This window comes from Chiloscyllium plagiosum, chromosome 1 (assembly GCF_004010195.1).
Source record: "Chiloscyllium plagiosum isolate BGI_BamShark_2017 chromosome 1, ASM401019v2, whole genome shotgun sequence".
Taxonomy (NCBI): Eukaryota; Metazoa; Chordata; class Chondrichthyes; order Orectolobiformes; family Hemiscylliidae; genus Chiloscyllium; species Chiloscyllium plagiosum.
In genome coordinates, this window is record NC_057710.1 from 69,211,857 (window position 1) to 69,229,948 (window position 18,092).

Sequence of the window (18,092 nt, forward strand, 5' to 3'; positions counted from 1 at the left end):
GCTATTCAACCCATCAAAAATGTTATACCATTCAATGAGATCATGGCCAATCTGATAATCCTCAACTTCACTTTCCTCATATTTCTCCATAATCCTTGATTCTCTTATGATTTAAAATCCATCCTATCTCAGCTTTGAATATACTTATTGACCCAGCTTCAACAGCTCTCTGAGGTAAAAATTCCACAGATTCACTACCCTTTCAGAGAAGAAACTCCTCCTCACCTGAAGTTAAAGACATTATAACAGGGTGCTTAGACCAATTCGAGTTAAAACAGGCAAAGTGTGGCATCAAGAAACCCTAGCAAAACAGGAATCAGTGGCAATCGGGGGGAAAAGCTCTTCACGAGATGGAGTTGTACTTGGAACAAAGGAAAATCATTATGGTTGTTGGAGGTCAGTCATCCCAGCTCCAGGACATCTCTGTGAAAGTCACTCAGGACAGCATCCTTAGCACAACCATCTTCAGTTGCTTCAACAATGACTTTCCCTTCATCAAAATGATTGTGTATTGTTCAGCATCATTCACGACTCCTCAGATACCGAAGCAGTCCATGTTCAAATGCAGCAAGAGATGGAGAATATCTAAAACATGACAAGTAACATTCACATTGCATGAATGCCAGGCAATGACCATCTCCAACAAAGAACAATCTAACCATCATCCCTTGATATTCAAAGGCATTAGCGTCACTGAATTTACCATTGGATTTACCATTGACCGCAAACAGAACTGGACTTGTCATGTAAATACAATGGCTAATACAGCAGGAACAGCTGATGGAAATGACAGGTAGGTTCTGCTCCTCCAAGTTTGGAATCCTTTCTATTTCTCCCACTTTCCAATCTTCATATGTCTAATGGATGCTTCAGCTTCTGCCACACCAGTTGGAAATCTGAGATCATCTTTGATGGTGTATTGGGGGATTTCCTTAAACATGTCCTTGTGATTGTATCATGGATCAGGAGTTCTTTGAAATGTTCAGTCCATTGGAGACTGATATTTTCTCTGTCTCTCAAAGAATGCCACCTTTACTCTGCACCAGTTTAAGGCCAAGGGTATTATGTGCATATACTGTTGAGAGTGTGTTGCTGGAAAAGCACAGCAGGTCAGGCAGTATCTGAGGAGCAGGAGAATCAAAGCTGCTGGCTTTGAATCAGACTCTGGTCTGAAACGTTGATTTTCCTGCTCCTCAGATACTGCCTGACCTGCTGCGCTTTTCCAGCAACACATTCTCAACTCTGATCTCCAGCATCTGCAGACTTCACTGTCTTCTTATGTCCATATACCGCCTTGGTAGCACTGAAGAAATTCAGAGTGTTGTGCTTGTCAGCAAAAAGTTCAACTCTTTAGCTTTCTCAGTGCACTATTTGTTCTTGACTTGCTTTGTTCTTCTTTGTAATTTTGCTGTTGGTGTTTGATTAGTTCTCCTCTTTGCCTCACTGGTGATTTTTGTTCGCCAAGCATGGGAGAGCTCTTCTTGTTGATGAGATCTTAGATGATGTGGTTATTCTCATTGAACCAGTCTTGGTGTTTCCTGGTCTTTTGCCAAAGGTTTCTTCACAGCATGAAGAAACCTTTGGTTGTGTTCAGGTCTTTCAAGATTGCGTCCACTCCATTAAAATGAACTCTTTGAAGAGTTTGGGACAAAGGAGAAATCCCTGCTGATTTCAGAGATGCTGCCATTGCCATCGTCTTCAAGGAAGGAGATAAAGTGGGCTGTGGGAACTACTGAGGAAGCTCCCTATTCTCCATCACTGCGAAAACCATCACCCCCATCATCACTAAGCACCTTTTCCTGGTCTCTGAGGAAATCCTTCTTGAAAGTCAGTGTGGTGTCTGACCAAACTGGTGGGACAATGGACATGAGTTACACTGCTCAGTGAAGAGAAATGCCAGGAACGACACCAATCACTCTATGTGGCCTTCATCGATCTGACCAAGGTTTTTGACTCAGTCAGTCAGGAAGTGCAATGGGAGACCTGTTAAAGGCTGGCTGTCCACTGAAATTCATCAACATTCTCCATCTCCTCCCTCACACTGTGTCAACAGTAATCCTCACCGATGGTAATATGAAAGAATTCTTTGCAGTCAAGACAGGGTCAATCAGGATGTACTTTTTGCCATTTTCATTACCACCATTCTTTACCTTGTCAAAAAATATGCTGTCATTGTCCACAGGATGGACGGAAAACCTTTCAACCATAACAGGTTGAAATCCAAGACCAAAATGACCCTGACCCTTCTTGTGGAACTTCAGTATATAGATGACAAGATCTGATACCAAGATCATTGTGTATAAGGCAGTTATCCTTCCAATGCTTGATTATGGCTCTGAAACTTGGACTATGTATAGACACTATTTCCTGATCCTTGAGGAGTACCATCAATCCATTTGAGAGGGACTCAGTGCAGGAAAATGGGGCTACTGTAGACAGCAGTGCATTTGGCTGTACAGATTTGATGGGCTCTTCATTACAGCATGATTCTATGAATTAACTCACTTCCCTAAAACAGTGACTGACAGAGAACAATCTGAAAGTGGGAAGCTATCTAAGTTACTTTGCACACCACAAACTGTAATAAAACGTTTTTTAGAATGGAGGAAGGCAGCTCAGCCTCAAAATTGTAATTTAGTTTTGTGTAAACTTGATGCATATATCCTTTTGAGGGAAATAACCAATATTAATAAAACAGCAGTGACTATTTTAAATGTTTGAAATTTCATTTTGCTTTATACAGATAGATATTCATGTCTTAAAAATATGAAGTTTGTTGCTCAGAAAACACATTTAAGAACTGCCAGTTCCTGAATCATAGTATTTATTTAAGAGGAAGCATTTTACATTTCTCTACATAAATAGAGAGAGGAAATTGCTTGACATTCCTGCTTGGTTTTCAGTTAGGACAAAAAGATATTTTATTGATGCAGTTTTGAACACAAACTGCCTTAAATTGTATTTACGTTACAGTTAGTGTAAAAGTGCCAGATACAGGGAATATCCATTCCAGTTTTCCAGTATAATTGTAATCAATGTGTCCTCAATAAACACTCATCATGGAAGACTATGAAAAAGAGGCAGAAATACTGGGAAAACTCATAGTTCAAAGCAAGTTTGTGTTGAATCGGATGGAACGTATAAGCACCTGGTGCTGATAAGGGCATGTGTATAGACTGTAGTTGACAGTGGGATTAGTTTTGATTGTAACACTCCTGCAACCAAAGAGCTTGCTATCCATGAGGAAGTGCAATAAGCAAAGTGTAATAAAGTTTCTGGTATCCAAGGAACAATCTCTACAGTATGGGCTTTCAGGAGAGTACAAGAAAAATGTATGACTGGGGGAAAAGCGAGAAAGTCAAAAGTTTATCATCGATTGAATCACTGGAGAAAAAAAAATGTTAATGTCTTTAATTTTGTGGGCAATCTCTTCCATAAACCTCATGGGACCCGATGTGGTATAGGTCAATAAAAAAACACATTTGGAAAATGTAAACATAATTTCTCTCAAAACCATAAGGAAGTTTGTTCTTGAAATACCTTCGGCACTCTCAAATAATAACTATTACAATTTAGCCTGTTCCATTGAATAAATTATATAATGGTGAGATTTTCATGATGCACAAGATCCCTCAATGGTATTGTCATGTTTCCTTAAACATGTCCATAATCCTGAACCCACAAATGAGTCATTAAAGTTTAATTCGTCTGTGGAAGATCAACCTAGTTGCACAATGTTTTTGCAATTAATCTTAGCTTTAAAATAAAGAGTTTATTTCTAAACATTTGTTTTTCCTGATGAGAACAGGATATTAAAGGCCATGGAAAAAGCAGTTTTGCTTAAACAAAAAAAAAACAGATTTAGGATGCATAGGGAGAATTTTGAACTCAGCTTCACTTCATTGTTTGGAATTCTAGAAAGATCATTTAAGTGAACAATTGTCTGTTTTACTGAAAGGAAGTGTTTCTTTTGTCCAAAACATTAACAATTTCATACTGTTAAGAATCCAGAAAAAGACTTCAATGGCTTTAACATGAAATTGCATTTCTCATCAGTTTTATCTTCAGGCACGAATGGTGGGCGATTGGTCCAGACTTCTACGTCCAACACTTCAATTTGGCTTAATTGCATGTGCAGTTTATGTGGCCCTCTCACGTGTGTCCGATTACAAACACCATTGGAGTGATGTACTGACTGGCTTAATTGAGGGAGCTATTGTCGCCATCCTGGTTGTAAGTAGAAATAAATTCTTTATTTACTGCTTTTTGTCATTGTTGACTGCTGAAGTAAAATACTGAGAAACAGGGAAAACCTAAAACAAAAACAGAAAATGGTGGAAATACACAGCAGGCTAGATGGAATCTATGGACAAAGAAACAGTGTTAACATTTCAGATCAATAAACTTTTATTAGAATTATTGTGGAGCTAGTGATTTTTTTTTAGCCATAGAATTCCCATTCATGTGAATGGATAACTTAGAATTTTTATCTTGCAAAATTTACAATGTGCATTTGTAGGTGTCAACTTCAATGACAAGGCACAAGTGATCATTATGCGATACATTTATTCACAGTGCTGACAGAATTATTTACTGCTTTGCTTAAGCAAAATATAATTGACTTACAATCAACAATTTATTGAAATGTTACAACTTACACAAAAGTATAAATGGCAACAAAAGACATTTTTTTGATGGTATGCAACATTGTTATTTGCCAAGACAGCTCCAGTACGTATCTCCAAAGATAACATTTGAGGGAATTAATTTTTAGGACTATGAGGATGGAGTACATTTATGGGACTTGGACATGATTTGAATAGGCTGAATGCCCTTGTCTGCATTGTAATTACTTTTGGATATGCTAAATAACCTTTAATATATTTGCTTCTCACTATTAAACACTCTATAAATCAAGTGAATTTGGTGAGGGCCTGCAGATTCCATAATCACACCACCATTTTTGTGAAGTTATTTTCTTCTTAGATTCCAGTTTAACTTAAAATCTGTAATCAAGTCTCATTAAGTCTGATAACTGACTTAGAAGGAAGAATAACTCCCTAATGATGTTACCAATTCTAAATTATTTCAAATATCTCAATTAAATTATTCCTTTAACTCCACATTTTCAGAAAATAGAATGTATCACCAGGTTTTTTTCATAATAGCATCCCCTCATCCCAAGTATTCTCCTGAAGAATCATTGCACTTCCAGTGCAGGTGGAGCTTCCAAACTGGCACAATTCAAAATAAGCAAATAAAATTGATAAATTCAAATTGAGACTGAGCCCTTTTTTGAGACAGCTGAGGAAATATACAAATGATTTAATTGAGGGGGGGGGGGGGGGGGGGGTTGCATTAAATCAGTAATATTTGACAATGTCTTGAAATGAAAGAGCAAATTTTCACTCATAATAAGGAATTATGACAATGATCAAGATAAAATGCAGTTTGACAACAACTTGTAGCCAAATCACGATTCATATGATTGCAGGAAGGCAAATGCTATTATGGTCTCTAATACAACAGATTGGAATACAAGAATGGGAAACTCTTGCCATAATTGTACAGCTTTTGGTGCAGCCTTATCTGGAGTACTTTAAAAGGCTTTCATAGGTGATCGCATTGGAAACAAGATTTTGAAGGGATTTGATAGGATGGACACTGAAGAATCTTGAATGAGGAGACACAGTTTCAGGATAAGATGCTGATTGTTTGAGTCTGGGATGAAGAGATTTTCTTTACTCAAAAGGTTTGAATCTTGGGAATTTCTATCCCAGAAGATTGTGATATTCCAATGTTGACTACATTAAAAGTGAAGATAGATAAATTTTAGGATCCCATGTGACCATGGGGAAAAGTAGGAAATTGAAATTGAGGCTGAGGACCAGTCATAATCATTTTCAACGGTAGGCCAGGCTTAATGACTTGTATGATTAACTGACTTGTTATGTTTGTCGGAAGTTCAGTGTGAAGCAGAAAGAGCTGCCTAAGTTCAATGTCACCTAGGGTCTAGAGTGGTAGCAGGCATCAAGGAGATGAACCTGACATGAGAGTCACAGTTGTTATGAAACAGAACGAGAAGATCATAAGATGTAGGAGCAGAAGTAGGCCATTTGGCCCAGTGAGTCTGCTCCCCCACCCAGATGATGGCTAAGCTGATAATCCTCACTTCTGCTTTCCTGCCTTTTCCCACAAATCCTCCTTCCTTTTACTGGTCTAAAAATCTATCTCAGCCTTGAATATATTTAATGACCAGCCGAGAGAGTACTCTGACACAGCCATTTGGACTAACAGGTCCTTGGTGGATTTCTGTAGAGAATCCCACTATCTACTCCCATAACCTTCCAAATTTGTTTCCTTCAAGTGCCATTCAATTTCCTTTCAAAATCATCAGTCGTCTGTGCTGTCAGCATCCCTGTTGGTGTGAGTTTCAGGTCATTACCATTCATGGTATAAAAGACCACTTCTTGCACCTCTGACCAATCTGTGTCCCCTAATTCTGGTATCATTAGCACATTGGAAAAGCTTGTTTATTTTATCCAAACCTACCTCAATCCTATACATCGCTATAAAATTCCTTTGCTTAAAGAGAACAAACACATCCAGCTTCTCTAACCTTGTAGCTAAATTCCTTTCCTTGGGGCAACTCAAATGCATCTTTGTTATTCCTCAAGTATGGTGACAAGATATGGATGTACTACTCTTCAAAGATCTATGCACATAAACCCTGGGTCCCACCACCTATGTATGCTTTAGAATATGAATAATTAAGTCTACATTGTCAGTCCCTATTCCTTCTGTCAAAATACATCACTCCACACTTCTCTGTATCAAATTAAATCTGCCAATTGACTTGTCTGCATTCTGTTGGCTTAAGACCCATAGCAGTCGATTGGCCTCAGTTTCGTTAACCAGCCTTTTGCATATGCTCCTGTGAGCATAGAAATCAGAAGCAGGAGTAGGCCATTCAGCCCCTTGAGCCTGCTGTGCATTTGAATATGATGATGGCTGATCTAATTGTAACCTTAAATCCGCATTCTCACCCACCCCTCATAACCTTTCAATCCCCTTTTTAAAAATAAGAATCAATCCATCTCTGCCTTAAAAATATTTAAGGACTCTGCTTCCATCACCTTTACAGGAAGAGGGTTCCAAAGGTTAGTGAACCTCTGTGAGAAAAAAATAATTGCCTTTTCTGTTTTAAATCGGCAATCCCTGATTTTTAAACGGTGACCCCCCAGTTCTGGATTCTCCCATAAAGGAAACATCTCTACATTTATCTTGTCAAGGAAGTAATCTTTTACAGGTTGTTCTGCTATAACATGACAGTTGTGTTTCTCTGCAACCCTGCACTATATAAAATTGCACTATACAAGGTCGCGAATAGAAAATCGTTATACCCATTCAGTATACAACGTCCACAATTCACCAATCATGTTACAACCAATTCGCTCTGACAAAACACGTTACAGCGGAATGACTTGTACTGTTCTAAACTCCAACAAATACAAGCCTAACCTGCCCAGTCTTTCCTCATTTTAGGCATTAGTCTAGCAAGCCTTCTCAGAACTGCTTCCAATTCATATACATCCATCCTTAAGTGAGGTAACATTACTATAGATAATACTACGCTATACACAACTAGATTTGTTTCATTAGTGCCCTGTATACCTTAAGGATAACCATCTTACTTTTCTATTATTTGCCTCAAGATATACACATCGGTCTATTAGCTTTCCTAATTACTTGCTGTATCTGGATGAAGCCTTTCACGATTCATGCACAACATCCAGATCCTTTTGCATCTCACAGCATTTGCTACTCAAAACACTGATATAAAATCCACATTTTCTTCATCAGCCTTTTCTACTTTATCAAAAAAAGTAAATTATTCAAACATGATTTACATCCTAAAAATTCATGCTTGCTCTCAATTCAAAGCACTCCCAACTGTCTGTTTTTTTTCAATTATTGGTTTTGAACCATAGCCACCACTCATGTTGAACTGACCAGACTATAATTATCAGAAGCGTCTTGTATACTTTATTGAATATTGAATAATATACAATCCTTTGCCATCTCAGCAACATCCATTCTGCTGTCTCTCCTCCCATTTCCCTTCACAACATGGTTTGTTATTTGAACCAGGTGCATATCCATTCCTTCCAGTACATCCAATAAGTTTCTGCCCCATTCCTTACCTTGACCAACTTGATTTTGTCAGCATCCTCTTCCTTGGTACATGCTGATACAAAGTACTCATGTGCTGAAATACTCTGAGCAGTAGCCACTGCATGCAAAGGTCTTCCAACCAGATACTGATGAAGATTAGAGTCCAGGAAGACAGGATACACTCCTTTTTCCAGCTGCCATATTACAGCTGGTAAATTTAAAGATGCAGTTTTTAAATATGGTTTATTGACTGCAAGTGAATGAATGAGCAAATGGATGAATGGTTAGGTGCATGTAGGTGGTCAGTTAAGGCGAGGGATGGGTGGCCAGTTGGGGGCAGGTTGGGTGATCAGAGAGTAGTCATGAGGTCCAGGTGTTGTTGAGTTACCCAGTTGTGTACCAGATTTTAATAAAAATAAATTACTGCAGATGGTGAAGATCTGGAATAAAAACAGAATAGTAAAAAATAGAAACAATTTTCTCTATTGAGCCCACTCCGCCATTCAAGATGATCATGTTTGATTCCGCTAGGATCAGACATTGGGAGGAAGAACAACTAGAACAGATAGAAAATGTGTCCCAGAGCAAAACAGGAAAAGGATTGCAAATGGTGCTGGATGTAGATGAACAGTACTGGTGTTAATGGTAGGCATTCATAGCAGAAAATTGGTGTATTCTGCTGAGATCAAACCTATGCATGCAGAATAATGGGTGTGGGGAGACAAGTTAAAATAGAAGAGAGTTCACAGTCTCAAGTTATTGAACTTGATATTGAATCCTGAAAGCTGTAAAGTGCCTAAGTGGAAAATGCTATAGACCATCCTATGCAGAAGATGCAACATTCATCCCTTTACCATCTCCTTCCTTGCTTCCAAATCTGGGAACAAGTCAGAGTCATACAGCATGGAAATAGTCCCTTCAGTCCAACTCATTCATGCTGACCAGATTTCCCAAATTAAAATAGTCCCACTTGTGTGCATTTGGCCCATATCCCTCTAAACGTTTCCTTTTCATGTACCTGCCCAAATGTCTTAAATGTTGCAACTGTACCCACATTTACCACTTCCTCTGGCAGCTCATTCCATACATGCATCTCCCTTTGTGTGAAAATGTTGTCCCTCAGGTTGTTTTAAATCTTTTTCCACTCACCTTAAAAATATGCCCCCTAATTTTGAACTCACCCACCTTCGGGAAAAAAAATCTTTGCTATTTACTTAATCTATGCCCTTCATGATTTTATAAACTGCTAGAAGGTCACCCCTCAACCTTCTATGCTCCAGTGTAAAAAGTCCAGTCTATAATGCAAACCTTCCAATCCTGGCAACATCCTAGTAAGCTTTCTGAACCCTCTCCAAAAGCTTCCAGGTAAAGCAGTAATGTACTTATTTCAATCTAATCTACCGTATTTGTTGCTCACAATGTAACCTCTCTACATTGGCAAGACCAAATATGCAGACTGGGTGACTGCCTTGTGGAACAGTTTGTTCTGCTCACAAGAAAGATCCCAATCTCCTGGTCACTTGCCATTTCAATACACCATATTGCACTGATGCTAACATTTCTGTGTTACAGCAAAATCCAACGCATACAGAAAGAACTGCACTAAGGCACTGTACAGCCAACATCACTTTCCTAGCTGCCTTCGGTTCCAAAGTCAGATTGAATTTATTTTTATTCTTTCATGGGCCGAGTGTGTTGCTGACAAGACTGCATTTATTACTTGTGAAGTGAATGTCTTGTTCAGCTTGAAGTCACATGTTGGGCAAGCTGAATAAGGGCAGCGTATTTCCTTCCCAGAAGGCCATTAATGAACCAGATTTTCTTTTACGATAAGCAATGATAGTTTCACAGTTTCCATCACTGAGATTAGCTTTCAATTCCAGATTGAAACTACACCAGCTACTGTGGATGGATGAGTCTCTATCACCCGGGAATGTGTCTGGGTGAATCTTGGGTGGCTGGATTACCAGCCCAGTGCTATCACCACCATGTTACCATCTCCCTGTATCTCCACATATGACACCAGACATGAGTTTTTCCAGCATTTTGATTTGAATCTGTCCAACATACCTTGGATATTTAAACTTCTCAGGCAATTCACACATAGATCCACATGTGGAGACCACCTGACATGCTCCTCATTATCCATCACATCTCTTGATACACTGTAGACCTTAAGATTAGAACCTTTAAAATTTTTCACATTGTCCTGCCCTTCGAAGTACTTTGTTCCTAATACTAAGTGGGTAGTAAAGGTGGATTGGGGTCTGTTTACATACTGGTGCATCTGAGATCCCTTTTACGTTATTTGCCACTCTATTCTCTCAATTTGCCTGTGTTACTGTTGATAGTCTAACAGTGCTGACTGTTAAAAGTCTAAATCAAACAGCAACTTTCAGTTAAACACGGAGCCCAGGCAGCTGTTGTCTGAGATGTCCTGAACCTTCAAGAGAACCTACATGAAACATAGTAGAATCTTGCTATCCTCGCCATGAAAGAAAAGGCCATATATTCAAATGTAGGTGATTTTGTTTTACATGCAATTAATGTTAGATTATTGCCAATCAACTGGAGACTGAAAATCAATTTGTTCAAATGTAGTCTTTCATCATTAAGTTGAAATGTAAATATTTTAAAAATGTTATTTCTATCCATACGTTTGTCCCTTAATCTCACCTTGCTTTCCTTTTTTATTTTGTTTGCTATAATTGATTTCGCATCAAATTAAGTATTTTAAACAATATTTGCCTCAGACTCTGTTGAGAATGAACCTTTTAATCTGATTAGTTAGAAATTGATGTTTTTCCTCAGTAAAAGACGCTATGCCAGGTTAGGTAATGGACAGGATAAAACTGATTAGGTAGGATGGTTTTGGAAGGGCTGAACACCTGGACTGAATGACTTGTCATCCATTTTTGCTCATTTCAGCAAGTTCTAGTACAAAATGACACAAAATGTAATAAAAGATTGATGACGTTTGCTCGATGCTGACTGCAAATTTCAGTGTGGTTCCGTCTCCCTTATAATAAACTGAAGAAAATTGTAGGAGAAAGTGAGGACTGCAGATGCTGGAGATCAGAGTCTAGAGTGTGGTGCTGGAAAAGTACAGCAGATTAGACACCACCTGAGGAGCAGGAGATTCTTGATGAGGGGCTTATGCCCGAAACGTCGATTCTCCTGCTCCTTGAATGCTGCCTGACTGGCTGTGCTTTTCCAGCACCATACTCTCAACTGAAGAAAATTGTAATTGATCTAAAATGGAAAATCAAACAATCAGCAGAGGATTGATAAATGACGAGGGAACCAGGTGATCTCAGCGTACGTGAACAAACCGACCTTATATCTAGCTGGCACCTTTGGGAAGAAAAACTATACTGGGTATGCTCTGACGTCAATGGGGAACTGACCAGAACAATGGAGGATAAACCACAGTGTTTACTAATCCTGTGGTGTGAAACAAACCCAGACTAATTAAAACCTAATGTAATGTATTGCCAATATTGCTCCTTAAAATAATTCAATATTCCATGTTCTTTTCTAGAAACAATCTTGGTGCCATTTGTACAGAATTTTAATCTTAATACTTAGGTTTTTATTCCAAAATAGGCTTTTGGACCTTCTATGTTAGATTTTTCTGCCCAGATGTATTCTCAGATTTCATTAATAATCTGCTTGTTTGAGTGACATGCAAAGGGAGTAGGAAGACAATTTGATCACAGCCATCTAAATTCCTTTCTTGTGCCACACACAGGTATAAACAGATTTCAAATATTACCCTAATGCATCTTTTTTTTAAAAAAAATCAGGTGGTGTATGTGTCAGACTTTTTCAAAGACAGAGTGGTTAGAATTTCACGTTCAGATGAGGAAAATTCACATTCAACTCTTCACGAGACACACGGAAACCATTTTGGCAGGAATCATCAGCAATAAAAGATCATCCTGTGCATCAGTGAATGTAAATCTGTCTGACTGTATAACTGTCAGAACAGAATTTCATGATACACACCTACTCAAGTTGATAACCATCTATATGGATAAGCATCTGCTGCTATACCCTTGGAATCCACTTTGTATATATTAAATATTCTTATATACAATTAAATTTTGTTAATAATTTCATGTTTTTTATTTCTACATTAAACGGTTATCGCTAAAATGATGTGAAGCAGTCAGATTAGTGCAAAATGTAAAATGTTTATTAAAATAACAGTTATGTACAGTTCCAGCTGTTGAAGCTTGCTTTGATGGTGCTTGAGTTCAACTACACACAAAAGCAATGGAAAATAAAAAAAAATACAAAGTTTGCCAATCCTCATTTGTTGTCTATTTATTCCTTAACCAAAGACATCTCTCCATAAAAATCATCTACCTCAATGCTGCTGGACATTTCACAAACATGTTCTTTAATTTCAACCTGAAAGTGGATGGTGCTTCTGCTGCTGTTACTTCAAAGTTACAGGTAAAGACTTGCAGCAAATACAATATCTCTTTTGATCTTGGTAATTCCTGAAAATAAAAGATAATCCTGTATTAAATAAAATTCTTATGGTTCAACCAGAACATCTGAAGTTTCAGCAGATGCCTTTCTAAATTCATATTTGTGCTTTGCTGATGATCCCTATAAAGATGTATTTCATTAATTCATGGTGGGAAGTATGCAAGTTCAAGCAATAGAAAACGATGAATGTTATGGACCTTCTCATTTTGCGTCTTAACTCAGAACTGGCAACTAACTTCTCTCCTTCTCTTCTGAAAGCTATTATTTTCTTCCAGAGTCCAAAATTGTGTTTGGTCATGTATCCATGCATACTGACAGTGTCATACTGTGTCAGGTAAAGCAGGGACTATCAGCAATTCAGCCCTTGAATGACCTCAGGAAGAAGATCACTGGTGTATTTTATTTTTAACTCAAGGATTCTGACAAAACCAAATGTTTTCCGAATGCAAAGATCACTTAACCCTACACAAACTGAGAATACCTCAAATGCTTAACTTCTTTTTGATTCGAACATTTAAATGTAATATAATGGTCTATAAATAAATGCACATTTTCAGTAGAAGCAGTGATAAAACTGTTGTATGCATTCACATGAAATCTGCAGCACTGGCTTTCCTGACATTTATTGTCCAAATCTAATTGCTCTGTGGTGTTGGTGTTGAGGTGCCTTGAACTGGAGCAGTCCTTGGTGTGTAAGTAGACATGTATTGCTATTAGGAAGAGAGTTACAGTATTTGGACTCAACAACAGTGAAGGAACATATATTTCCGAGTCAGAATGGCATGAGACTTGGAAGGGAACTTGTAATGGTGGTGTTCCCAGTTTGCTCTATTTTCCAAGATAGTAGAACTGACAGGTTTGATTGGTGTTGTGTGAGGAGCTTGGTGAATTATGGCAGTGCAACTTGTAGATGGTACATACTGCAGCCTCTAACTGTAAGTGATGAAGGGAGTGAATGCTAAAGGTGATGAGTGGGGTGTCAAATTACCAGGTTTTTCTGAATGGGTGTCAGATTTTTGCCCTACACCCATTATTTGCCACAGATTCCCAGCCTTTGACTTCCTCTTGTAACTACATTGTTTAGATAATCAGTCCAGTTCTGTTTCTAATTACTGGGAACCCCTATGATGTGGGGGATTCGGTAATGATAATGCTTTTGAATGTCAAGGACTGGTGGTTAGATTATCTCTAGTCGAAAGGGTCGCTGCCTGAAACTTATGTGGCACAAATGTTACTTGTGACTTCTCATTCCAAAACAAGATGCTGTCTAGACCTTGCTGCATATGAACATGGACTGAGTTAGTATCCGAAAAGTTGCCAATGGTGGTGAACACTGCGCAATCATCAGCAAATATTCCCTGCTTCTGACCTTCCAGTAGAGGTATGGTCATTGTGGAAGCAAGCCTAGGACATTATCCAAGTAAGTCCTTCAGAGAAGTCCTGTTGACAGTTTCATCACAAAGCTTTATTATCTTTATGAAACTTATTGCAGTTAAATGACTATAGTCATACAGTCATAGAGATGTACAGCCTGGAAACACCCTTCGGTCCAACCCGTCCATGCCGACTAGATATCCCAACCCAATCTAGTCCCACCTGCCAGCACCCAGCCCATATCCCTCCAAACCCTTCCTATTCATATATCCATCCAAGTGTGTCTTAAATGTTGCAATTTGTACCAGCCTCCACCACATCCTCTGGCAGCTCATTCCATACACGTACCACCCTCTGCGTGAAAACGTTGCCCCTTAGGTCTCTTTTATATCTTTGCCCTCTCACCCTAAACCTATGCCCTCTAGTTCTGGACTCCCCGACCCCAGGGAAAAGACTTTGTCTATTTATCCTATCCATGTCCCTCATGATTTTGTAAACCTCTATAAGGTCACCCCTCAGCCTCCGATGCTCCAGGGAAAACAGCCCCAGCCTGTTCAGCCTCTCCCTGTAGCTCAAATCCTCCAACCCTGGCAACATCCTTGTAAATCTTTTCTGAACCCTTTCAAGTTTCACAACATCTTTCCGATAGGAAGGAGACCTGAATTGCACGCGATATTCCAACAGTGGCCTAACCAATGTCCTGTACAGCCGCAACATGACCTCCCAACTCCTGTACTCAATATTCTGACCAATAAAGGAAAGCATACCAAACGCCTTCTTCACTATCCTATCTATCTGCGACTCCACTTTCAAGGAGCTATGAACCTGCACTCCAAGGTCTCTTTGTTCAGCAACACTCCCTAGGACCCTACCATTAAGTGTATAAGTCCTGCTAAGATTTGCTTTCCCAAAATGCAGCACCTCACATTTATCTGAATTAAACTCCATCTGCTACTTCTCAGCCCACTGGCCCATCTGGTCCAGATCCTGTTGTAATCTGAGGTAACCCTCTTCGCTGTCCACTGCACCTCCAATTTTGGTGTCATCTGCAAACTTACTAACTGTACCTCTTTTGCATAAACGATTTGGATGCAAGCATATGACAAAAAGTAGAGGATCCTGCACTGTTCCTTGTGGCACTCCACTGGTCACAGGCCTCCAGTCTGAAAAACAACCATCCACCACCACCACCCTCTGTCTTCTACCTCTGAGCCATTCCTGTATCCAAATGGCTAGTTCTCCCTGTATTCCATGAGACCTAACCGTGCTAATCACTCTCCCATGGGGAACCTTGTCGAATGTCTGACTGAAGTCCATATAGATCACATCTACTGCTCTGCCCTCATAAATCTTCTTTGTTACCTCTTCAAAAAACTCAATCAAGTTTGTGAGACATGATTTCCCATGCGCAAAGCCATGTTGACTATCCCTAATCAGTCCTTGCCTTTCCAAATACATGTACATCCTGTCCCTCAGGATTCCCTCCAACAACTTGCCCACCGCCGAAGTTAGGCTCACCAGTCTATAGTTCCCTGGCTTGTCTTTACCGCTGTTCTTAAATAGTGGCACCACGTTTGCCAACCTCCAGTCTTCCAGCACCTCACCTGTGACTATCGATGATACAAATATCTCAGCAAGAGGCCCAGCAATCACTTCTCTGACTAGATGAATCAAAATAGTTCTGACTGTTGCCATTTTTATTGCACAGCCTGGTATTCCAATTTGGAACCACCATGCAGCACTGTCTTTTCTAAGCCAAGTAAGCATGTGCAATATGAAAGCTGGTCTATTCATTTACAGTAGTGATTAGCTACACATGCGTACTGCATTGCTCATTTATGAAGATGACAAAGCTTCTTCTCATCACTTCACACATCAGCACCTTGATTTCAGTAATTAAGTGATGGGCTTCTTTTTCCAGTCAGATAGAGGCCAGTTCCTTAGGTTCCCTTTTCTCAAGTTTATCTGTCTCTTCTCAGTCCTCTTCTCCTTAGGGCTTGGCAATGGCTGCTAATGGTTGAGATAGTTTTTGATATTTTTCTAAAGCTATCAGAATTTTTATTCCCTATTGTAATAGTCACTAATTCCCACTTCAGTTGCTTTGGATGGAATTTCCCTGTCATTGGTTGTCTTGATCTGCCAAAACTTACAGCTCAAGTCATGTCAATGAACTGAATCCCAGGGGAGAGAGTAATGTTTCCTTTGAACAATCACTACTTTTATAGAAAAGGTAAATAATAAACCATGAATATATCAAGCTGGGAATGACATCACTGCAACATATAATTGCAGAACAAAAAGAACTTTTTTAAAACTTGGCAATATGACTCTTCTAATAGTAATAATGGTTTAAATACAAACCTTCTGCAAATTTATTTTCCAGTTCTGTGTTTCCTATTGCCTTTGCTGCTTGACACATCTGCCGAAGGAGCTCTTCCAATCGTCTCATACAACGAATTATACTCCCTGTTTAAAATTAACAAAATGATCACTGGTGTATTAATTGGGCAGAAAAAAAGATTTTTCTAAATCATAGAACTGGACTATGTTAATTTAGTGAAAGCTTGGCTAGCTTTAATGATGTAATCTAAAGCCTCAATGTACTTCCATGACAATAACGTACTTCCACCAGCTTAATGCTCTTTGAGAAACTTGAATTTCATTACTTTTCCCCATTTAATGAGCTGGTGTAAATTGCCAAATAATTATGTAAAACATGGTATATGTTCCAAAACGATAAATAATGCAATGTTGATATAAGTAAAAGTGCGTTAGGATTCTAGCAAAACCAGGATTTTGACTGGCATTCAAGTTTTTAAGTTTACATATCAAATGAAGACTGATACATTTTATCTGAAACAAAAAAACATTATACAATTCAGACCTATCCTATCAAAGACGTCACTCTAGTGAAGTTAATTCTAGAGAGATGCTACTTTAATCCTAATAATAGTGGTTCTTCTCTAACATGATGGTTGCGTTCTTATGCAACCCCGTGCTATAGAAAAATTGCACTTTAGAAACACGTTATCTATCAATCATCAATCGCGTTACAGCGATTTTATGTTAATGAAACACACATTATAGCAAAACAACTATTCTCATTATTGAACAAACTTATCTCTCAATATTTTACAGTTGAGTAACAATCACAGGGGAGGTGACAAAGCAGCAAAACGGATAAGGAACATGATCTAAAAGAAAGTTCTTAAGGAAAAGGAAGAAGGTAGCTTACATAAGGTGGACGAAGCTAGGGTCAAGCTCAGCTCTAGAGAATTACAGGCAGGCGAGGAAGGAGCTCAAAAATAATCTGAGGAGAGCCAGGAGGGGGCACGAGAAAGGCTTGGCAGAACGGATTAGGGAGAGCACAAAGGCATTTTACACTTATGTGAGGAATAAGAGAATGGTCAGAGAAAGAGTAGGGCCGATCAGGGATAGCATAGGGAACTTGTGTGTGGAGTCTAAGGAGGCAGGGGAAGCCCTAAATGAGTTTTTTGCTTCTGTCTTTACGAAAGAAACGAACTTTGTAGTGAATTAAACCTTTGAAGAGCAGGTGTGCATGCTGGAATGGATAGAGATAGAGAAAGCTGATGTGCTGAAAATTTTGTCAAACATTAAGATTGGCAAGTCGCCAGGCCCGGACCAGATTTGTTCTCGGCTGCTTTGGGAAACGAGAAATGCGATTGCTTCGCCACTTGCGAAGATCTTTGCATCCTCGTTCTCCACTGGAGTCGTACCTGAGGACTGGAGGGAGGCAAATGCAATTCCTCTCTTCAAGACAGGAAATAGGGAAATCCCCGGCAATTACAGACCAGTAAGTCTCGCGTCTGTCGTCTGCAAGGTGTTAGAAAGGATTCTGAGGGATAGGATTTATGACCATCTGGAAGAGCATGGCTTGATTAAATGCAGTCAACACGGCTTTGTGAGGGGCAGGTCATGCCTCACAAACCTTATCGAGTTCTTTGAGGATGTGACTAGAAAAGTTGATGAGGGTCGAGCTGTGGATGTGGTGTATATGGACTTCAGCAAGGCATTTGATAAGG

The 18,092-nt window shown here is 39.1% G+C and overlaps 2 protein-coding genes across 5 annotated transcripts in view; one reads left to right on the forward strand and one right to left on the reverse strand.

Annotated features, from left to right (window-relative positions):
• Window positions 1-12,486, forward strand: part of plpp1a (phospholipid phosphatase 1a) — a 97,827-nt gene extending 85,341 nt beyond the window's left edge. For all 4 annotated transcript variants that reach the window (XM_043688708.1, XM_043688718.1, XM_043688737.1 and 1 more), the window contains exons 5-6: window positions 4,057-4,233; window positions 11,982-12,486. In XM_043688708.1, the coding sequence (XP_043544643.1) occupies window positions 4,057-4,233; window positions 11,982-12,107 (303 nt within the window). In that variant the 3' untranslated portion in view covers window positions 12,108-12,486. The remainder of the gene's footprint in view (window positions 1-4,056; window positions 4,234-11,981) is intronic.
• The window catches only part of LOC122554945 (exosome RNA helicase MTR4-like), a 41,001-nt gene continuing 35,260 nt past the window's right edge, over window positions 12,352-18,092 (reverse strand). Inside the window, exons 8-9 of the mRNA XM_043700399.1 lie at window positions 16,411-16,515; window positions 12,352-12,683 (exon numbers count right to left, since the gene is read on the reverse strand). Of these exons, the coding sequence (XP_043556334.1) occupies window positions 12,631-12,683; window positions 16,411-16,515 (158 nt within the window). The 3' untranslated portion in view covers window positions 12,352-12,630. The remainder of the gene's footprint in view (window positions 12,684-16,410; window positions 16,516-18,092) is intronic.